At 38.1% G+C, this 24,924-nt stretch overlaps 1 protein-coding gene across 1 annotated transcript; it reads right to left on the bottom strand.

The window, feature by feature from the left end:
* Positions 1 to 1,109: 1,109 nt before the first annotated feature.
* On the bottom strand, positions 1,110 to 24,036 carry slc9a5 (solute carrier family 9 member A5). Its single transcript, XM_028473217.1, has 16 exons — positions 23,722 to 24,036; positions 17,928 to 18,230; positions 16,199 to 16,362; positions 15,961 to 16,039; positions 14,233 to 14,410; positions 11,827 to 12,047; positions 10,747 to 10,949; positions 8,828 to 8,917; positions 8,671 to 8,741; positions 7,738 to 7,864; positions 7,528 to 7,610; positions 6,311 to 6,437; positions 4,038 to 4,175; positions 3,140 to 3,209; positions 2,939 to 3,067; positions 1,110 to 1,716 (listed from the first exon to the last, which is right to left on the bottom strand). The coding sequence occupies exons 1-16, from the start codon at positions 24,020 to 24,022 to the stop codon at positions 1,166 to 1,168; spliced, it is 2,835 nt and encodes a 944-aa protein (XP_028329018.1). The 5' UTR covers positions 24,023 to 24,036; the 3' UTR covers positions 1,110 to 1,165.
* Between the last annotated feature and the right edge of the window lie 888 nt (positions 24,037 to 24,924).

Genomic DNA, 24,924 nt, shown 5'->3' with positions numbered 1-24,924 from the left:
TCCATATTAGTGATTAACCTTCACAATAAAGCCCTGGTCACACCTAAATGTATAGTTCAACCAATGGCGGTGAAGTTGACGTACACATTTTTGACCCTTGGATGTTGAAGACCCAAAGAAACTTTAATCTTTAAGTCAGGCTTTACTAATTCTATCAGATAATTATTTGGAGGATGTTGTGTGTAAAGCTCACAATTGGTGACAGTCCTGTATGAGTAATGACAAATACAGGTATACTATGTGGTTTTTTTTACTTCAGGTGTTTTGGAGTTTTTTCCAAAACTAATTCCCGAAAGTGGGATGTTTGTATATTCCAGTGATAGAAGCTCCTTAAATCACACACATAAACCACACTGTGCTGACACGTGGGGTCCTTTGCTATCATTCAGGACAATAAATACGGGGTCCACTACACCAGAATGCTGCTCTATTTATCTCTAAAGTACGTTACTTTTACAGGGTCACTTAAAAGTTTTAGGCAAATGCCTTGTGACGTTGACGTTAAGCTTGTACGCAACTTGGGCATAAAATACGTTATGTATGCATCAACTTTGACCTCTGCTTTGAATTTTTTTTTTACATAAGTTGCTCAACAAGGCAGCAGAGGTTACTCCGTTTTCTTTAAAACTCTAAATATACTCTACAGTGTTTGATGCGCAGACACCTTAACATATACACAACGTACACGTTACACGTGTGTAAAAGATTCACGCAAGCACATAAAAATCTATATCAATGAAAATATATCTATGTATCTTTAAGGGCACAATATCATAAGGCTGGTTTTCATGAATTGCTATCTGTGTATCTGATCATGTACCAGGGTTGGAGTCAATTATAGTTAGAATCGCGTAATTGATAATTAAATACAATTATGACATAATTATAATTGTAATTAAAAAAAATGTCGCGGTTGTAATTGTAACTGAGTTCAGATAATTGACTTTGTAATTGTAATTGGCATGAAAATTCTATAAAATCTGTCAATTTCAATTATGACAGCAACAGATTTATAAAATTACAATTACAAATAGATTTACGCAATAATTGTTATTATTATCAATTACGCAATTACAGTTATAATTGACCCCAACCCTGCTAGAGGCTCCATATGACGTAGGGATGGTCAGAATACGTCTTTCCCGTCTCCAGCTGATCTGATTGGTTACAGCTGGGTGGGGCCCCGACTGCTTAGCTCACTACTTCCAGCAGGGGGGGCTGTTACCAGACTCCTCAGGTACACGCAGGGGTTCCTCCCCCTGTCAGGAGGAGGGGGTGGGGGGGCAGAGGGCGGCTCCAGGAGGAGAGGTTGCATCTCTTGTGACTCGGAGCTCTTCTCCTTCTTCAGCTCCTTCTTTTTCTTTTCTGGAAAGCTGAAGGATCCCTGAGACGCTGAGGAGGAGATGCCCGGGGGCGTGTAGGAGACGGGGCGGGAGGGTGTGTAGGAGACGGGGCGGGAGCCTCCAGGTCTTGAGAGGGCACTGACGCGGCGGTGCATGGGCTCGGTGAGGGCAGGAGGTGAGGAGATGCTCTCCAGGGAGGAGATGCTCTGGTTCCAGGCCTCCTGCAGGTCCACAGGGATGAGCTTGGTCGCCTCCACAGAGATGCAGGGAGGAAGAGAACCAACTCCACCTTTCCATGGTAGGTGGCTGTCCCCACAGGGGGGAGACAAAGGGTGGAAGGGTTGACTCTGGTCTCCCTCCAAAGCTGCTGGAACTGAATAAAACACAAAAAAAAGATGAAGACGCCCAGAATTCTCCTGTCAACAAGAAGAAAAATCTTCTTGCCAAAAAAAAAACACAGTTCAGAAACTTTTTTTTTTTTTTTTATTATTTAAAAAAATCTCCATTGTACTGTTCATATTTATGGAGGACGAAGAGTGCCAATAAATACACCATTCATTAATTAATCAAATGTGTCAATATTTAATTAAATCCATTTTACATTTCATTTTCATTCTGAAAAGTATGAGGTATAAATATTTCACTATTTATTTATGTATTTCATAGTCTGTTGTTGCAGCACTTCATGAATTCATTTTATTTGTCAAACTCGCTCGTCAAAGTCTGTGGGGGCGGTTTCCTAACACGAGTGGTTAACTTCACATCAAGTCAAGATAAATTGATCCCTGACAATGGACTGAGGCCGAGCTAGTCAACATTATTCTGATACACTGGGTGGCGCTATAAGATCTGTACGTTGGTGTTGTACTATATTCCAGCTTCTATAAATAACACTTTTTCACATGTATTGAACTAACAACAGGGAACAAGTAACATCATGTTTCACAATACATTTAAAAAGTAAATCAACTGGATGAAAAACAAATGTAAAAGTGCAGTAATCAAAAATACAGGAAACAACAACACATTGTTTACAGTCTGTGACAAAAGCTTGAAATAAACAGGGAACAAATAACATCATGTCATAATGCAACAAACATATTTCATGAATAAATTATCACCTGCATGAAAACCGAATTTAAAAATGTTAGTTAATGACTAATAATTAATTAGTCAAAAAAATACAGTTGTTTGAAGCAAAAAACTTGGAAATGAATTTTTTCAGTCATTTTAAATAATTATTTATGTACTTTAGTTCCATGTCACTTTTGTTCCTGGTCTCATATCTAATGCAGTCTAAAAATTTCTGCTACATTTCTAGCCTTCTCGTTATGTCTTTCGTTGTGTGTAGGTGTTTTGTTAGTGTTATTGATCTCAGAAAGACATTTGGGATGAAATTGATAAGTTTCTGGTGCCCCACCTGTCAAACCTCTATTGCCCACTTAGAGAAGCACTGCTACTGTATATACTACGTAGAAAAAGATCACACCTGCCTGTTTATACATGCTTTTTCCAACAGGTGGCGTTGTAGGTGCACAGTCTCAAGAAACCAATTTGCTGGAAAGGATGAATGCTTCAGGTCAGTTTAACTTTACCTGACTTGGGTCGTTGTTTTGGCGTCTCAGCCTTGCGAGCACTGAAGGTGATTCCCACGTCCACCTCCTTTTCTGAGTCTGAGTGTTCAGCTTTGTTTCCATCCAGTTCCATGGAAACGAGCACAGCATCTGAAACACAGGACAAGAGAGCAGGAAGGGTTTAGATGAGAGAGGAACGAGGGAGGTGGTCCTGGATGTTACCTTTGTCATGGAAGCTCACGTTTCTTCTGGATTTGTCGCCTTCATTGTCCTTAAAGTCTGAGCCTTTGTGCTGTTGGAGAAAAAAGCAAAAGAAACTGAAATCACTAAACATGCAGAACCTTCTGTAGAGTTCAGAGGACTGCTGAAACTATCATCATTTATCTGATGAAACCACTTATTCCTAAAATCCAGTCCTGGAGGGCCTTTGTCCTGCATGATTTAGATGTTTCCCTGAATCTAAAGATGTTTTCATAATGCAGCTCTCCAGAAGACCTGACAACAAGGCTAATCTTTACAATCAGCAGTGCTGGACCAGGGGAGCATCTAAAACATGCAGGACAGCGACTCTTCAGGACCGGATGTGGTCACCCCTGCTCTACAGACTTGCAGATTTAGACCTACTGTGACACTTTTAATATTCTCCTGATCAGTTTTACATCCGTTTTCATGTGTATGTCTGTGGAACACTAACTGAGAGTGTCTGTCTGTGTTTGAAATGTCATTCTAACGTACTCATACTACGACTGACGTCAAAATGCAGTGAGTTCACATTAGATAGTATGCAAAGATTGAGTACCCAGATTTATACTATATCAGAACATTTCGTAAGTATACACGGTGGGCAATAATAATAATAATAATAATAATAATAATAATAATCGTCCTGGGACCAGCTTCAAGCTAAAAATCAAACATCCCATTTTCAAAATAAAAGCATCTCTTCTTGTCTTCCATTAGTTTTTTTGTGAACTCTTTGGTAAATAAAGCTCCTGTTTCGCAGTTAACGGTCAGCATTCTAATCATACTAATAGTATATATAGACAGTATATACTCATTGAGAGTGTAGTATTGTTAGTGAGCGATTTCGAACACAGCCTCTGTCTGTTGGTCGTCCCACCTTCCTAAGGCTGCGCTCTCGTTTGTGTCGTATGTAGCGCGCAGACATTCTCCTCTTCATGTTCCTCTGAAACACTTCTCGATCCTGTCGCTCCTGCTCGCCCACAGGCATGAAGTGTCTACTGTAGTGGGGCTGATACTGGGGGACATGGAGACAAGGGGAACACAATGTTACAACACAGTAAGTCAAATAGATAGAAAAAACATGAAACTTTTTGTAACTTATCAACGAATTCAGTGGTTGATATCTCAGTCCCTCCAAATACAAAAATTCAATTAAAATCAACAATATTTGCAGAGCTCAGTGTTCCAGTTCTTATATCACATAACGGCAGTCATTTTTAATCTCAAATTGTTGAAAGAACTCTCAATTTTTCCAAAATCTGGCAAGTTTTCTTCAAACATTCCACAAAATTTCACCAAATTGCCAAAATTAGGGAAATTTAAGTGATCAATCCTACAGGGACTGATATACTCTCATTCTTTATCATTTATATGTGGAGTTTCAAACGAGGGCACATTAATGGTGAATTTGCTCTTTTTTCAAACTAAACTCTGTGGGCCAGTTAAACTCAAACTGGTCCATATTTGGCCCCTGGATTAAAATGAGTTTTAAACTCCTGGTGTACAGTATGTAATTTTGAGTGAAAGAAAGAAAGAAAGAAAGAAAGAAAGAAAGAAAGAAAGAAAGAAAGAAAGAAAGAAAGAAAGAAAGATGAAATACAGGGAGTGAGGAAATTATAATATGTGATGGAAAGCTGTTTTAACATTATACATTCAGTAGGGCTTACTATTTTTTATTCAGTAAGGCTTTTTTTTTTTTTTCAAACAATATTTTTATTGAATTTTTAAACACTTTTTAAACAGACAATAAGTATTCAAACAAAGACAAATTTGTAACCAACAGGGGGAAAAAATACAGCGCAACAAATACACAATTACAAATAAAATGCTCAGTACACAGCAACACATCTTCAAACACTTTGTTGTTCAAGAAAATCCAATAATTATTTCCATACACATTCAAATTTCTCTGCTTTACCTCAGACAATGTAAGTGAGTTTTTCCAACACAATACAGGATTAATCAGTAGGATTTTACTAGTTGCAATTTTAGAGTTTACTTGTGGGAATTACATATTGAAGTGTGAAAATGTAATTTTGACATGTCGAAATGTTAATTTTAGATGTCTGGAAAACAATTTTGACATTATACACAGCTGTGCGCACTACTCAGAGGGAACTGTGGGCCATAAACGCCCCCCATTGTCAACCTAATGAGGATTGCTGACTGACGTTCTACAGAGACATTCAGAGACAGACGTCTGTGGATCGGGGAAAATGTCAGGATCTATGCAACAGGCGTCTGTATGAACAAGAATGTTGGTGTCACTGCTCTGCAATAACTCTGTGTGCCTCTAATTAAACACATTAAACATTCAGTCACAGGCAGAGACGCCGTCTCAGCATCAAACCCTTCCTGCACCGTTCTCGCTCACTCAATGTATGCATTTCAGATGTCCCACCCACATATCAACATACTAACAATTGTATTCCGGTTATGTCTATGTTATTTTAACTCTTTTTTGATATGTATAATTCAATTCTGACTAGTTATAAAAGGAATTGTAGATATCTGAAATTACATTCTTACTAATTACAATCCCAAGATGACATATCAGTAATTTAATTCTGTCTAGTCAGAATTTAATCTCAGATATCTACAATTCAATTTATGATATCTGAAAAGTAAGAACAGTAGATACAGTTTCAACAATTAACCTTATGACTAGTGAGAATTGTAGATATCAACAACTAACCTTGCAACGAGTCAACATTATATTATGGATATGTGGCCTTGGAATTGTAACATGTCAAATTGAATTGTAGATATCTGAAATTAAATTTGACTGGAAGTCAATGGGACATTTTGTCTCGTTTCAGATATCTACAATGGTGATTTCCACTAGTGAGAATTAAATTGTTGATTATCTACAATTAACAGTGTAACTAGTGAGAATAGAATTGTAGATATCAATAATTAGAATTGCAACTAGTCAAAATTACATTATGAATATGTGGACTGGGAATTACAACATGTCAAAATGTAATTAATGATATCTACAATTACAAGTACCGCTACTTATTAAATGTTAAAACAGCTTGCCATAAAATGTGCTGTGTGCATCGATTATAAGGACATTTGTTAGAACACTAAAAACAGTATAGTGTTTTTTTTCATTTTTTTGCAAATACAGTATGTGTGTGTGTATACCCGTCTCCTGGGTTTGTACAGGTTTCCCAGCAGGAAGTGATGCGTCTCCAAGTCCTCCTTCATTTTGGCTCCCGGAACGTTATCAATCATCTGCAGGTCCAGACACACACCGCTGCCGTTTTCACGCCTGTAACACAACAACATAACACACACGCACGCGCACACACACACACACACACACACACACACACACACACACACACACACACACCAACTTTGAAGCAAGTGGTACAGTCTCTTGTGCTGCGTCACATTAAATACTGTTCAGTAATCTGTTCGGTAACCACTAAATCTGATTTAAGTGGCTTCAAGTAGCCCAGATCAAGGCTTCCTTGCTTTGAGGACCATTATCACTGCATCTTATCAGGGCCCCACATTGACTCTAAAATGCATTATAATTTACTATTATTTATAAAGAAGATTATTTTAACTCACCAACCAAGAGTATTTCAAGAAAAGATCAAATACTCCCATCATATTTTAACTCAATATCTGTAACAACACTGATACCTTCCAAACCATATACCTTCATTTGTCATTGTCATTGTGTTTTTTTATGCCATTGATGTTGATTTGTTTTTGTTTTAAATTTTATTTTTAATCTTTTTGTAATTTATGTTTGTCTCACAGTCATATATTTGAACTATTATCCTATGTTGTTATTTATTTTTGTTATTACTGTGTGCTGTTCTATTGTGTTGCTGCAACATGTGAATTTTACCTATGGGATCAATAAAGGTCTATTCTATTCTATTCTATTCTATTCTATATACTGTATCTACTTGTACAATACTCAACTTGCGTCAAACTCCAACTGAGTCACCAATCATCCTAATACCAACTATTTACAGATGTCTCTTTTTTTAGAGCTTTTCACTTATGGAACAAATTGCCTAGGGACCTGAAAGACAACAAATATGATAAAAATGCTTTAAAATCATATTTTTTTAACCAATCTTAGTGTATATGTCATGTATTTTTTAAATGTATTTGTTGATGTATTAAAAATGTGTTTTGATGTACATTTTAATGCAATGTTACTGTATATTTTGACAAGAATCTTGATTTTCTTTTTGTTTTCATTAACCCCAGGAAGATTATCAACCCCCACAGTGGAAGCTAATGGAGATCCAATGAACAAATAAACAGATAAACTTGTAAACATGACACAGAATCACACATCTCAGTGGTGAGGTGCAGCATGTAGAGAGACTCACAGGTAGTTAGTGATGTCAGGAAACGATGCTCTGCTCGTCATCGACGGAAGGGACAGTTGGGCTGAAGTCAACACATTTCCACCCTGAACGCACACACACACACACACACACACGGTTCTGAGACGTTATCTCTCTGAAGAATATTATTCCAAAATAACTCCAGCATCATTTACTGTTGTGTTTGTGTGTGTGTGTGTGTGTGTGTGTTACCTGGTCAATGACACTAATGGCGTCCCTGATGTTGATCTTCTGGTAGGCCTCCCACAGTTCACTCTTCCTGTATACAGACTTCCTCAGCAGCAGCTTACTTAGATAGTTCTTATCAAACTGCTCCCACCTACACACACGCACACGCATGAAGTAATTTCTTACATTTCTACATCCAACCGTTATTGAGTAAATCATTATTTTTGGTTTTAAAATGATCAACAGACATTGTGAAATTACAAAAAATGAAATGACCAGACAACAATCAAATGCATCACATCATATTCGACCAATCAGATTAAACGTAATGCACGGCACCAGCAGACACAATACTCTAAAACAGATGTTTTAAAGTATATACTAATTTTACTTGTGTACTTGTAATTTTTTTTTTAAAAAGTAAAATAATTTGTTACATTTTTACACCCAACTGAGGAAGTTGTTATTTCTTGTGATTATTTTTATATTTACGTTTCATGGTCTCTTCTATGTTGAACATATGTTCTGTAGTTCTGCCTTTTCTGATCAATGCCCAGCCACTTTGTTCGGTTCAGGTTGTGGTTTCATAGTTCATAAATGTAGCTATACTTAGAACCTGAGAATTGTTTTTATAATGATATAAGTTCCAATTTTGCAAAATCTGTTCTCTTTCTTTTTAAGTTTAAACATGAGATGTTTACTGTATGCAAGGGAACCGTGGTAAGATTTATCACAAAAAATAAAGCGGAGGGTAAAAGTAACTAATAACTTTTACTTTGAGTACTACAGTATTTCATTGAGCTACTTTTTACTTGTACTTGAGTATTTTCGGTATAACTTACTTGTACTTAAGTACAATTTCGATCAAGTAACAGTACTTGTAGGATAAATCAGTACTCTTTACACCTCTGTTTAATGGTGTGTTGTCACGGTGATGTGAACCTGTGATGACCTTACTTGTCTCTCCAATGGTGATAGCCCTGCAGGCCTGCGATGTCCTCCACTGCAGTCAGGATGTGATCAAAGGCCTGCACACAGGCACGCACACACATACACACACTGTAGAACTGTAGAGAGGATGTGTATATCAAACTGCTAAGTGATTTGGCATCACCCTCTCGTGGATCTCCTCGTTGATCGTGGGCTTCTTGTTGGTGGATTGAGGAACTTTGAGCCATTTGACCAGAGGTTTAATGGTGAGACCCTGCAGCAGAAGACCAGGGCTGGGTTGTAAATGTCATACTAACGTACTACTCAAACTAAGTCTGACGTCAAAATAAGTATGTAGTGCGTTCATATTAGTATGGAAATACTGAGTATGTGACATGAGGAATACCCAGATGTATGCTATATGGGGACATTTCTTAAGTATGCACGGTGGTCAAAGTAGTCATACTCAACCGCCCCATGATGCATTGCAAGCGTCATGTCCTGGGACTGACTTCAAGCTAAATTGAAAACATCCCTGTTTCAAAATAAAAGCATCTCTTATTGTCTTCCAATAGTTTAAAATGCTTTTGTAAATAGGGTTGTTAGAGATCAGAACACATTACTCGTTTTAAAGTCTTTACACTGGCTCCCAGTCAGCCTCAGAATAGACTTTAAAGTTCTGCTGCTGGTGTATAAATCTGTGAATGGGTTTGGTCCAGAATACATCAGTGACATGTTAGTCAGGTATGAACCCAGCAGGTCTCTCAGATCTATGGACACAGGTCAGATAGTGGAGCCCAGAGCTCACAGTAAACATGGTGAGGATTGAGAGAGAGATTTTTGGTCATGTTGTAGATGTAATATGTTTGTTGATGATTTTAATTGATTTTACTGATGATTTTAAATGTTTTTGCTGAGTTTAATGTTCTTATTGATTTTAAGCTGTTGAATGTTTTCTGTTGCACTTTTTGATCATGTAAAGCACATTATTGAGAAGCCTTGTTTTGAAGTTAACCAGAAGTTTATTCAGTTGCACATTGGCGGGTCTCCGAAATGCAGCATGAAAAGTGTTTCTGCTAGTTTATGGATCAAATGAGCACGTGTTGATATTCTACTTGGTCACTTTCTCACTTAAAATGTTTTCAGAACTTTCAAAGTTGGAGAATCAACAGAGATATTTAGTCTCAGTGTGATTCAGGTTTTTGTTGTTGTAGGTTCCAAATGCATCTTGGGAAACTTGGAAGTATACTTCAGCCAGAACGGTCATCATCTTCATCATACTAATCACACTAATAGTATATATAGTAGACAGTATATACTCATTGAGTGTGTAGTCACTACACACTCAATGAGTATATACTGTAAATAATTATATTTGCATTTTAGTTCCACGTTACATTTTGATCCCAGTCGCATATCTAATGAAGTCTTAATTGAATGCTCTTTTAATTTCTGATACTTTTTAGGATTCTAAATTTGCCTAGTAATGATCTTTATTGTCGATGAAGAAAGGGTTTTTGAGAAAATTGGCATCAAACTGAAAATTTCAACCTGTCATGTCTCCATTCTCTACTACACACTTTGAGAAGCACTGCTCTACTAACAGGCCTGTCTCTCCTTAAATGTACAAACATTTCTTTAGAATTGGGGCAAAATTTGGGTGAAAGTTGCAAATCTGTAACGCATAAGGTTTGTTATGAAGTTTTATAAATTGGAACTTTCGACAAGAAGAAGAAGGAGAATGTATGTATGCATCGGCTGCTGGCCCGGCCCGTCTGTCAATTTTTATAAGTCCATGTGGCCCCTGAGCCAAAAAGTTTGCCCACCCCTGGTGTAGTGTGTAGTATGTTAGTATCCGATGCGGAAGAAACCTTTTGCTTTTTGTAGAGCAACAGATATTTAGGATGAACTGATAAATTAAATAGAGGAAAAGTTAATTTAGTACATGTTTTTTCTTTTAAAAATAGATCCTACAAATAATTTCTAAACATTATGTAAAGAACTGCTGTGAAAAAGCCCTGAGCACGGCTTGAACATTAAGATAAAGGACTGAAGATGTTCACCAGTCGAGGTCACATGACACATGCCTGTCGGTGCTCCCACCTGAAACATGACGGTGAAGAAGACGACCACGATGGTCGTAGCTACGAAGTAATCTTTGGCTTTGACCTGGTCGCCGTCCAGTAAAACCACCAGAGCAAAGGCCACAGCACCTCGCAGGCCACCGTATGACATCACCACCTGGTCGATTTTATCCAACGGGACGAGGCGAAAACGGTTGAGAAACCACGTCTGTCCAACCACACCTGGAGAGAAACACAGAGGAGGTTACAGTGAAGGAGAGGATGGATTGAAAGTGAATAAATCTGTTGCTGTTTATCTTTTATTAGCAGTGATATTTACCTGCTGGTTATTAGGTCACATGTAACCCAACTTTAAAACTTCAGTTTTCAGTTTTTTAGATTTAAATTACATTTAACTGTGGTTCCCAACCTTTTTTGGATCATGACCCAATTCTTATATTAGAATAAGAATTTATGGTGACCGTAAATACTTTTCCCCCCCTAGAATTAGTTTTTGATCATGTTTTTAATACTGTATTACAAATACAGAGCAGCTAGGATTAGTGTCATGTTTTGCCAGCTCAGATATTCAATTATTATTATTATTATTATTATTATTAACTAGACTAAAATTTATCAATATAATACAGTTGTTTAAGATTTTGTGTTGTTTTATTTTGAAAAACAATAACAATCAATCAGTATTAGAAAATTTATTTTTAATCAGCAATTTTTTTTTTTTTTTTTTTAATTTTTATCAATTATTCAACATTTCAGGCAACCCTGTTTAAAATTCAGGTGACCCCACATGAGGTCCCGACCCCAAGATTGAAAAGAAATTAATTAATCTTTTAATATCTAATAAATAATTTGAAGCACCTGTTTGCATCCTGTTTATTTATTGTAAGAGAGGAAATAACTATTTTCATTTACTTTATTGAAGCTATTTTAAAAGATGTTTCTTTGTTTACATCTAAACAAACTAGCTTGTCACCTCATTATAAAGACTTGCTCTTGAAATGTGTTTTAAGCACATGGACAATAATGGATGGATAGACCTTTTATGATATTATGGAGCATTTGTGAAGGAGTGTATAGGGAATCTGTAGCAGGGACAAACCCATAGCCCTGAAGACGAAAATGAAGACAAGTGTGCAGGACACGAGGCCAGTGTCCCAAGCCCACTTAGACTTGTCCACAGCGGAAATCCCCAGGAAGATGAAGATGATGGTCTCTGCGATGCTGGCCAGAGTCTTCATGGTGTACTTCACCGTGGTCCGAGACTTCTGGGAGATGTTGGCCTCCACATACTTGTTGGCTCCGATGCCACAGAAGGTCATTCTGGAAGGATTCAGTCATTGTGGAGACATCAGAAAGACATTACGGGGGCCATGGGGACAAACTGACATGAAATACAACTCTGGAATTCATAAGAATCTTAAACACAGTCCAGGACTGATTCTCACTCACTGAACTCATCAGATCAAAGGAGTTCTACCAGAAAAACAGGACGTTCAGATTTTTATGATGGATAATCTCTAACTCTGTTTGTTTCCTGAAGTCCTTGATTCATGACGATCATATGTAACGTGTGATCCACTCTTGTTTTTTATTGTTGCGTGCAGCACTGCTGGCTGTTTCAAAAATGCTGCTCAAAGATTCCTCAATTTTTTATCTTCATCTTTTAGCGATGATGATCTGAGTTTGATTTCTGAGGAAGCCTTGGGGTTTACATGTTCTCCCTTTAAACTAGTGAAAGAACTCATAGGGATACATCAATGCAATCACTAAATACATCAAAGCAATCACTAAATGCCTCTGAGGAAGACTGACAGTTGGCAGTAGATCAAAGTGACCCTCGGGCCCATTACAGTATATTTCTCTGTTGGCCTGGAAATGCCTTGGGATCCCCAAGAGGAGGTGGTGGAAATGGCTAGGAGAGAGTAGTCTGGTAGTCTGGGCTTGCCTGCTGAGGATTCTGCCCAGATAAGTAGAGGAAAATGCAACACAACACACACCTCTAATGTTACATGGTCATTTACACTAATGGATAACTCAGACTCTGGTACTGTCATATCTTGACTATTGCTCAGTGGTGTGGTCAAATGCTGCAGCTGGGGTGTTAAAAGGGTTACAGACCTTACAAAACAGAGCAGCTCGACTGGTGTTACGCTGCGATTATGGAACCAAAGTCATGCTGAATTAACTTAAATGGTTGTCAGTAAAAAATAGATAATGTATGTGTATGTATCACACTCATTTTGTGAGTATCGCATGTACAGAGCAATGCATGCATGGAATATGCAACCAGTAAATCTAACTCTGATAGTGAAGACAAAAACATTTAAATCGGTATTGAAACAATTTCTACTCAGTAAAACTGAACTGAAGATATATTAACTATGGCTTGAGGTTTGATACATAATGGTTGTATTTTACCAAGAATGTATTTTTTATATGCGAACCCCAGGAAGAATAGTGACAACCCTGCTGTGCTAATGGGGATCCCATCAATAAACATAAACATAAACATAGAGATAGAGATAAACATTTATTCTGGATATCTCTGTGTTATTGGTTGTACTGTTTACATGGGATTAGAGCTGCAGCTAGTGATCATGTTTTGTAAAGAATCAGTGACCTATTTTATTCAATTTTATTTGACTAAATTCAAATTTCACCAGAAAAAAAATCTGAATACTATTTTTCCTGGAATAATCTTAAACTTTTTGAAATAACAAGCAAATCATCATGAAACTAAAAATATTTATTAGCAAATACAAACAAGTCAGAGGAGATGACCTTTATAAACAGTTTACAAACTTGCTAAGAACGTAACCCTCCTATTATCCTTTCGGTCAATTTGACCCCATTCAGTGTTTGTCATTCAAAAAATAATAGTTGACTTTTATTTTTTGCTTCATATTTCATGACTTTTCCTAATTTAATGGCTACAATTAATTAAGTATAAAATTATCATGATAATATTTTTTCATTGTGCTGGACACATACAGTATTGCACGCATTGGTGTTCCCCTAGGGTCAATTTGACCCCAAGCTGTTTTAGCTGTGTAAAAACTTGCCTGTCTGTGTGTGACCCATGTGTGACCGTACATCCCCATTGACCTGATGGTGGCGCTGCAGGAAAGGCCATATCATCACCACAACCAATAGGGTTCATACTCTTGTAGTTATTAATGTTGTCAGTAAAATTGAGACGATCTTGATGAAAACTATTCAAGATAAATTAATTGTAAATGAAAAGCTTGGCCTGATGGTGGCGCTGGAGGACAGTTTCATTGTCGAGGGGTCATTTACAGTATGCATTCAACAAATAAACAATGTGCCTGACACAAAAACTTGGTCAACGATTTTCTAAAAATCATTTTCTTTAGTGGTTGATTTAGATCAACAATGACATACTGGTATATTTGTCAGGCTGAATTGTTTAAGTATAAGCCTAATCATGAAACTGGTTTTATAGTTATATCTTCCCACTCGTACTGGTTGCTACGGTAAGACTTACGACAGGATGGCAGAGAGCGAGAAGAGCTCAGCGGTCAGGTAGGCGAGGTAGACGAGCAGGAAGACGAAGAGCGGCTCGATGATCCGAACCTTCTTGGTGAAACGAGTGATGAAGCCGAGAATGACTGCAAAGACCAGACCCACCATTGTTCCCCCGACACTGACGATGAGGAAGGAGGCTGAGGAGGAAGAGACACCGAAGCTTGGGAGTAGTTTGTCTTATGCATGATGCTGCAGCTGAGGAGGGTTCAGTATCTATTCACTGATATACTGTATATATATATACACAAAAACAGATGTTAGACCTTTACTACACACGATAAGAACATTGGAAATATGTCAATCAGACTTGAGAGGCCAATTTTGAATATGTTTTGCACCACAAAAAGTAGCCTGTGATCCATTAAAGAAAGGCTGTCAAACTAATTTTCCCTCAGGGGCCAAATATGGAGAAGTTTGATCTAAAAAGAGCCACCGAATTTTGGTGGAAAAAAAAGAGTTATTTCAACATTATTGTGTCCTAGTTTGTACTTTAACTTATACATAGTACATAAGGCACTGACAATATCCAACAATAAACATCAGTGCCTGCAGGAGCTTCACTTCAAAGGTTCTTGATTTTGTGTTATTGTTTTCAAGAACCTCCCACAATCCAAAAACAGGACTGTTAGGTTGATTAGTGTCATGAAATTGTGCATAGGAGTGAATGTGAGTGCGAAAGGTTGTTTATCTGTCTGTGTGTTGCCCTGCGATGGATTGGCACCCTGTCCATGGTGTACCCCCGCCTAGCACCCATTGATAGCTGGAAATAGGCATCGGCAGACCCCTGTGACCCTGAAAATGGTAACAAGTGGGTCAGAAAATGGATGGATGGATGGATGGATGCTTGGGAGAAATTGCAGGATTTTATAAAAATGTAGGGTTCTTTTGACAACTTGTGTCTGCAGTCGTGTGACATAGGCTTGGCCAAATAGCGAGCCCATGTGAATATGGTGGAGTTCCATTGAAGTTGTGAATTTGAAGGACTGAGATATCTAGAACGGAAATATTTGGTCATTTCTGTAATTTTAATTTTTCCTGCACTTCACATTAGATGCTTTAAAGCAGGGGTCACCAACACGGTGCTGCAGGGCATCAAGTAGCCCGCATAGACCACGTGAGCTCCTCTAGTCACCAATGAGTTCCATCTAAAATCTCAACTTCAAACGTCAACATTTCTACCTTTTTAAGTTACTACTATCCTTCCTTATTAGCTTACCCTCTAATTTAAGTGAAACCCTAAAAATGTAGTATTTAATAGGTAGCCCTTCAGACTATACAGTACCTATGAAGTAGCTCACAGTTTCAGAAGGTTAATTGGTGATCCCTGCTCTAAAGGGCCAGGTTTGGCCGCCCCGCGCCTTGAGTTTGACACTTGTGCAATAAAGAATGGAGTTCTTCTGTGCTAAACTAACCTCCTAAATCAGCTAAACCTGTCAAACTTGTCCCTGGCATAAAGTTCCTCCACAGTCTCAGAGAAAAACAGCAAATGTATCGTCGGCAATACATGTAAAGCAAAGACCTTACTTTACTTTAGGAATGAAAACAAATTCACGATGAAACAGACACAGATGCAGTTATCTTTACAGTTACACATCATGTCATATGTGCCTTAATGGATTATTTAATCATATTTAATCATATTTAATCACATTTTCTCTTCGTACACAGTAAACAGGGCGTGACTCACCAACTCCTTTAAAGTAGTCGGCTGTCTGGACGTTCTTTGGTCCGACCTCTACGAAGGAGATGTAGACTTTGTACAAAACCTGCAGGAAGAGAAATAATTGAATTCAAGGCAAAAGAAAAAAGTTTCATTGTTGATGTTCTGCCTATTTTTTAACACTAACATTTGATTTATAATAAACGTAACAGAAAAAAGTGTAGAACCCTGCACCAGGATTAGGGCTAGATGTCATGTGACTCACTACAGTGACGGCATCATTCAGCAGAGACTCTCCGAACACGATGATGAAAAGCATCTCATTGACATGAACTTCCTCAAAGACGGCAATGACCGCCACGGGGTCCACAGCGGAGATGAGAGCACCAAACAGCAGGAAGTCCATCAGGTCAGCCTGCACAGAATCATCTAAATACACACAGGGCCGGCTTTACGTCATTCGGTGCCCGAGGCAAGAGTGGACTCTGACACCCTCCCAATACATGAATAAAAATAAATAAAGTTTAAAAATAAAAGTCTATACACGGTGTGTACACAATATACAACATATTTTAAAAATTACAATAATACACTATAATACAATAAAACACCTACAGGTATAGTATAGAGGCAGGGATGGACTGACCATCTGGCATACCGGGCACCTGTTTTTTTAGTTTTTTTTTGACGAGTGAGATGAGGCAGACATGGTAACAGGTGGCCAAAAATGGTCCAAAAGTGGCCAAAACGCAGCAAGAAAAGAGTGTAAAGTGACTAAAATGGGCCAAAAGTAGTCAAGAGTGGCCAAAAAATGGGCAAATAAAAGAAGAACCAGGTGGTATATAATGGCAAAAGGGAGATTAAATGGGCAAAAATTAGTGAAAAAGGGCATAAGTGAAACAAAAAAGAAAAATGAAAGGAGAAAAGGAAACAAGTAGTGTTTATTGGGCAAAAGTTAGTTTATTTTAAATGTAAAGTAGCCAAAAAATTGAAGAAAGGACAAAAATTGGATGAAAGTGTCAAAAAGAACTTGCAAAAATGAACAAAAAATAGGGGAAAAAAGACATTCATTGGCAAAAGTCTGAAAAAAGTTTTGAAAAGGGGCAAAAATGGGACAAAGGATGTTGCAAATCAGCAAAAGGAAAATGGTAAAAAGGGGTCAAAGTTTCCCCCTTTTAAGGTTTTCTGGGGGAACAATGATTAAAATTAGGACATAAAGAGCCACATGCTGAGCATCACTGACTCAATAACAGCTTCTACATGGTGTCACTGATAATGAAGTGGGCTGGTCTGGACACAAAATGCCAGGGCTTATTTTTGGTCCCAGTCCACCCCTGGTATAGTGCAAATGTCCTGAGGGAACAGCAGCAACAATGGTGCAAAATCCAAAAGCAATCAAAAGTTAAAATAAAATCTGAAAGTGTCAGTTTAGTTTTACTAGTCAGTAACACAAAGAACACAAAGTGCAAACAACACAACAGAATTATATAGAATAGAACAAGAATTACTACATATGCAAAAACGGCAATGCAATGTTGTGGCTATAAATACCTTCTCATTGCGTCTGGATAACTGTAAGTGTATACATTGATTTATTTGGATAATAGGCTGCGTTGCAGGCAACAGCCTTGCTAACATTAAACTTATGTTTTAAGTTATAAGTTAGGGTTTCTAACTGTTTCACCTCCCATGGATTCTTGGTGTTTCTGTTTTGGATATTCCCTAGTTTCTTGTCTCTCTCTTTCTAGATATTAATATTTGATTAAAAGAAGACATGTACAGTGATTGTAAAGGGTGTGTTTCACATTTATTACACCTTTTAAAATTATTATCATTATTATTTTCTTTTTGTGACGGTGCAAAACTTGGCGGCCGCCTGTGTTGCCTGGCAGCAAGGCCGGCCCTGCACACACAAGGGTGGAACAAGATGTTCTGTGCAAACCAAAAGCCCAAAAACTGACTTCCCACCAAGGCACAGACTGACAGTCACTGACCTATGACTCCCAGCAGTTTGGCGGCGTACAGACAGAAGCCGGTGCAGAAAGCGTTCCACAGCGTCCCGACCACGGCGTAGGTCATGATGGCTCCCAGGTTGTCGAAGAAAAGGCGAGATGGCATGAAGTAGCCGGCGTCGCCCACGATGGTGGGCAGCAGGAAGAGGAAGAAGAGTGCAGGCTCCAGCTGGTACACCTGCTTCTCATTGGCCAAGAGAACCACGCCTCCCAGTACCAGGCCCAACAGGATCAGCATGCAGCTCTCAGGAACCACTTTGGTGAAGCGCTGGGAGAAGTGGAACACTGAGGAGAGCCAAGGTGTTAAAGTTAAAATAACCCACGAGATGCAAGGAGAAGAGTTATTACATTTTTTTAGTAAAGATTTTACATAAAAGCCACAAATGTTATGATACACAAATAAATACAGAATACAAATTAACGTAGTCTATAGACTACTCTGAGCTAAAAATGTGTTCAAATATAATGCTGATCAGAATCATTGTGAGATAGATAGACAGACAGACAGACAGACAGACAGACAGACAGACAGACAGACAGACAGACAGACAGACAGACAGACAGATAGATAGATAGATAGATAGATAGATAGATAGATAGATAGATAGATAGATAGATAGATAGATAGATAGATAGATAGATAGATAGATAGATAGACAAACAGACAGACAGACAGACAGACAGACAGACAGACAGACAGACAGACAGACAGACAGACAGACAGACAGACAGACAGACAGATAGATAGCCTCACTCCTCAATGCATTTTAGCTTGGAAGTTGATTGCACTTAATTTTCATAAAACATACTGAGCACTTTTATAGATCTATGTGATTACTTTTTTTTTAAGAATTACAAACTTTGTAAAAGCAAAATATAACTTTTTTTTAAAAAAGGTTATGTTACAGTTTGATAAACATACCACTTGTTTTTAATATTGGGACTTGAATTACAGTTCGTAATCATTTACTTGTACTTGCGAGTAAAAAAAAAGAAATACATTGTATTTCATGCCATTTTGTACTTGTCAAGGTGAAATTTGTAATCATTGATATTGCAATTAATCGCAATATGGATTAGTATCGGGATATATTGCATTGTGACATGCAAATCGTGCATCGTATTATATTGTCAGATTCATAGTAATGCACACCCATAATAGATAGATAGATACAGTAGATAGATAGATAGATAGATAGACAGGCAGATAAATAGATAGATAGATAAATAGATAGATAGACAGATAGACAGGCAGATAAATAGATAGACAGATAGACAGATAGATAGATAGATAGATAGATAGATAGATAGATAGATAGATAGATAGATAGATAGACGGATAGATAGATAGATATATAGACAGGCAGATAAATAGATAGACAGATAGATAGATAATAGATAGATAGATAGATAGATAGATAGATAGATAAATAGATAGACAGATAGATAGATAGATAGATAGATAGATAGATAGATAGATAGATAATCTCTGGTCCTTCACTGCATCCACATCCAGGGTTGACACTAAGGACAGACACACTGTCTGTCATTGATCAAAGAGCCACACTGACCAGGAAACCAGACCCTTATTTGTTGCTTTGTTCTGATCTTCAATCACTGATTTGATCAAATCATCAAATTTTGCTTGAAGCTTTTCTTTTTTGCTTCTGGGAGACATTGTAAAAGATGTTTAGAGCATTTGTGTTTTCTTTTAATGATGTGTAATCCTCTGAAAGAAGAATACAGGACTGATTTCCAGAACCAGAGTCAAGAAAAGAATTATGGCCTCATTCACAGTCAGTTATGAGTGGAATGGTCTAATTTAGTAGTTGCGTGATGTGGTGGTAGTTGAATAAAAGCCAGTGGAGACAAAGTGAAGCATTAAATCCTCCTTTTGGCCGAGCGATGTGTTTAATCAAACACTGAAACAAAACAAAACTGAAAAGTTATTAATGAACTAATTGATTAATGACATAATGCTCCTCAGACCTTCTGCTATAGTTTTATGGAGAACCTCAGCTATTTTTCCACATTTTATTATGCACTTTAATGGATTACTTGACTACTTTGACTACCTTTTGTATAGTATTCTTCATGTATCCACTTTAAGACCAGAATGACATCCATAAAAAGAAAAAAAAAAATTAATCTCTTTCAGTTTTCAATTTAAAACAGCCCTGTGGACACACACACGCATGCACACACACACAGAGATTATTATAACATTACCTAACCATGTGTAATTATGGATTAACAAATTACATAATTATAAATTAAATTTGGCAAGGCGGAATTTGCTTTCCCCACCCCCTTATTAGCATATAGGGTTTACTAGAAGTTCAAGTGAACTTTTTTTGCTCTACTGGCACTAGTGACACTTTTTACTTCACTAGTAAAATGTACTTGTGCACGAGTAGAGCTTAACTATGGTTGATATGACTGATAATAAATGTATGCTTTGACACTGAGACACAGTCAGCAGACCTGTTGGACGCCACTAAACACGTGTCATCTGCAGCCGAGACACAAACAGAGCTGCAGTGTGTGTGTGTGTGTGTGTGTGTGTGTCAGTAACATAATGACAAACACCATGTGCTGCGTTTACATACAGTTCCTGCGTGTGTGTATGTGAGAATTTTATGTCGTTTTTAACAAGGGTGGGATGTTATATCGTGTAACAAGATATTGCAATATTAAGACGTAACAAGATATATCGTTGATGGTAGGAGTGGTATCGCAATATTGTGGGAAGGGGAGGGGGTTGGGGTGGTAAAGCAAAGTGTAGATTGGCTAATGTTAAAAAAACAACCTGTACATATTTTTCTTCTGGGCTGTGTAGACTGTTCTAGTTTAGATTTTATAAAGTTGTTTCTCTACCTTCTTCCCCGATCTTTTAATTGAACAGCTCAGAGGACAGATGGCATGAGTAGTACTATTTCGATGTGGTTTATTCTAGTTACAGTCACAAGTTTAACAGACTATGAACATGCCTGCAAAAGAAGTCTGTGTCTGTCTCTGTCTTTGTGTTTCTCTCTGTCTGCGTCTATACGTAAACGAGTTCTAATGAACTACGGCCGGGCCACGTCTCCGCGCCGAATAGCACGTACCATATTCCCGAGAGTTAAGTCAAATGACTCGGTTCCACCGAGTAAAACAAATGAAATTGTGTGATGTAAAATCGTAATCTACGATGAATTGCCTTTGAAACGATATATCACACAACTATGCTCAGATTAATTTTGAAATTCCCGTAAAAGGGGGTGGGCCCTCGTCCCCTCCCCCCCTTTCAAAAAGGCTCTTGACATCCGCTCATAGAATATCCATGCCAAATTATAGCCCGATTCAACGAGCATAAACGAAGAAGTAGTCATTTCAAAAATGGGGCCCCCAGGTGCTCCCGTGGCACATACGGAGTAATGGGCCCCATTCATATATTGGTATGTGTCAAAGATTAGGTACCACCAACTGTCGCAATAATTGACTCATTTAAAAAAAGGACTCCGAGCATTTCATCATATTGATTCACAGAGTATTCATACCAAACTGCATTCCAATGTAACAAGAACTAACAGAGGAGTAGTCAGTTCAAAAACGTGACACGTACAGGGTAATGGGCCCCATTTATATATTGGTATGTGCCAATGTTTCGGTACCACCAACCGTCGTAATATTCAACCCGGAAATAAATGAGAAATCAACTTTTGTTTTTTTCTTTTGGGGCCCCCCTTGGGCTCCGAGCGTCGATGCGTACACATCCATAGATTATACCTACCAAATTTCAGCACGATCCGTTCACGAATAACAGAGTAGCGATTTTAACCAGTGTACACAAGAAGAAGAACAAAATGAGTGGCGTTTTGCGTGCGGTAGCTCGGCCCAAAAAGCAAGCACAGCTATGTTCATGGCTGGGCCCTCCTTCGTACCAAGCGGAGTCTGGTTAAAAAAAAAAGAAAAGTGATTTAGCCATACGTATATCACAGGGCAGAGCAACTCTGTTCCGTGACCGTGAGGTCATGTGACATCAGTGCACAACTTGTGTGAGTGTTGAAACCAAAGCAACATTCAAAAATACAGAAATACCTTTCAATTGAGTTAAAAAGTTTATATCCAGATTAAGTTTATATGCTCCGAGTTACAGTCAAATTAAAGCATGGTTAATTTTCAAACAGCATTTTTTGGGGTCTTTTTTCCCCATTCCAAAAATATTGCCTTGTATCGTTATCGAGTCCAGTATTGCATCGTCTTGTCTCACGAACTTTGTAAATTGTCTCATCTCAAGTTTTTAATCCTGGTGCTCAACAGTGCAGAAAAACACAGAAGCTACACACTACATTAAATGACTAAAATATCACCAATGATCAGAGGTGAAAGTGACAGATTACAAGTCCTCACGTTACTGTAATTTAGCAGCTTTTATGGGTATGTGGCCAGGTGAAACCTTCTGATTGGTCCATCTGGACATATTTACCTGCGACACCAGGCAGCGTGGGAACACCTGTGGTAGCGTGAGTATCATCTGTACCTCTGTTCAGGTTACTGCTGTGTCGAGTGATCTCACGGATGAGATAGGCAGTGGTATGCATGAGCCAGTGCGGTGCAGGTACTTTGTACTGTTGTTGAGTCCAGTGTTTATTTTTATGTTCTGATGATAGAGTGATGGGGGATTAATTGTGATTTCTGTCGATTGCACAGTACGAGGCCAGGTACTGGACGTCGGTGGTAATATTAACTGCACTACAGCAGGTGAGGGTGTGTTGCAAAAGCAAATGTATTTCATTTGTTTTTGTATTTTAATTTCCTTTTTTGAATGCTTGCTATGTACTGATGTGTTGTATTGTGTATTCATCTGTCTGGTATAGAAATACATTATGTGGCCTTAACAGTGAATCTTGTGTTTATGTCAACGGACGATAGATGTGGAGTGAATGATCTGCTCCAGTCCACTGTATCGTATTTAATTACTGTGAAAACCATTGCACTACTGCACTTTAAATATCTATGTGCTGCCGTGAAATCCGGTTTGTCCCTATATTTTTACATCTGGCCAAATACAATAAAAGATTATTTTTATAAGACTTTTTGGTGTGAACGCTGACTGTTTAAAAGGTGCAAAGACAGTAATCTTGCCTCAAGGTTACAGGTACTTGTACTTTTTAAATCAGTAATTTTACTTGTACTTAAGTACATTTTAAAAGAAGTAAAGTACTTAGTTACATTTCTAAACCCAAACGTTACTGAGTAAACTATTTTTTTTTTTTTTTTGTCTAAAAATGATCAACGAATATTGTGAAACTACAAAAAAATGAAGACAACGTTCCAATTTATCAAATCATCACATCATGGCTGACGAACCAGATTAAACATCGTTGAATGCCAGTTATTTCAGCCGCAGAATTTTTTTATTGAATTCATTGGTTTTATTTTCTTTAAAAAGAATTGTACATTTTGACAAACCTTTTATTTTTAGACAGATGCCTTTGTGGGAAATAAATTAAGTATAACTTCCTTTTTTGGTTTAGACAGGAAATGTTTATTGTATGCATGGGAACCGTGGCAAGATTTATTACAATAAATAAATGTGGGAGAGTGAAGGTAACTAGTAACTTTTATTTTGAGTACTATTTAATTGAGATACTTTTTACTTGTACTTGTACTGGAGTAGAATTTCAATCAAGTAACAGTTCTTCTACTTGAGTAGGAAATATCAGTACTATTTACTGTACTCTGTTAATGTTAACTGCTAGTATATTGTACAGTATTGATTTTACACACTTACATATTTTGGCCACGCTGGCCACCAGCAGCCAGACGGCGATGACGTAGGGGGTCTGCACGTAGCTCCACTCCCATTGGACCATCCGGTACCCGCCGCCGTGATGATGATGATGATGCTCGGTCGCATCCTCCTCTTCCCCCCCGGGGTCAACCGGCTGGTCCGCCACCGCTGACCGGGCCGATGCTACGCCGGGCAAAGCGTACTCTGTCCCGGGGAAAAGCGCTGGTAGAGTGACGGAAAGTCCTGGAGGAAACGACCCAGACAGAGCAGCTGCTGGAGCGGCTGAAAGCAGCAGCACCATCAGGACGGACAGCGGCATCGTGACCGCGGAGCTCAGCGGAGTGACGCTCACTTTATATACACACACACACACACACACACACACATGCACACACACCCACATTGGTTACACACGCGCGCGCGCACACACACAGGAAGTTGGACACGTGACCCTCCGCCCAGTTTCATAAACGCAGACGGGCAGGTCCTGAAAAAAAACCCCCAAGTGAATCTTAAAACACACCACAGGTGATCGGTTGTGACGTCACGTGTCATTAAAAAGTGTAAAGTGTGACGTCAGAACCAGTCCAGTGCAGGTATAAGAGTGGTCAAAATCAGGAGTGTAAAGAGTACTGATATATCCTACTCAAGTAGATGTACTGTTACTTGATTGAAATTGTACTGAAGTACTACACGTACAAGTGAGTTATACATAAAATACTCAAGTAAAATTAAAAAGTAGCTCAATTAAATAGTACTCATGAAGTAAAAGTTACTTGCATACAGTAAACATCTCATGTAAAAACTTAAAAAGAAAGAGACCAAATCTTGCACAATTGAAACTTAATTTATTTTCCATAAAGTCATCTGCATAAATCAAAAGGTTTGTCAACAATTATTTTTTATATGTAAAATAACATCAATTGATTCAATTCATAATTTAAAAAAATTCTCAGGCTCTAAGTATTGCTTCATTTATTTTATTTGGCTATTGAAAATTGCCAAATACATTGTTATCGTAGGAGTTCTTATTATTTTTCTTCTGCAACTCCGCCGAGACTATTAAAGGCATACCGCAGTCTTTTTGACCTAAAGAGTTGACCCATATGAGTTATTTAAAATGATTATTCAGGCAAATATACAGCGCTTCACAGTATCAATGCTCCGAGCGGGGCTTCCTTCTTAAAATACTGACTATGTGAG

The sequence above is a fragment of the Gouania willdenowi genome, chromosome 3 (assembly GCF_900634775.1).
Source record: "Gouania willdenowi chromosome 3, fGouWil2.1, whole genome shotgun sequence".
Classification (NCBI taxonomy): Eukaryota; Metazoa; Chordata; class Actinopteri; order Blenniiformes; family Gobiesocidae; genus Gouania; species Gouania willdenowi.
This window is presented reverse-complemented; position numbering and strand designations above follow the sequence as displayed.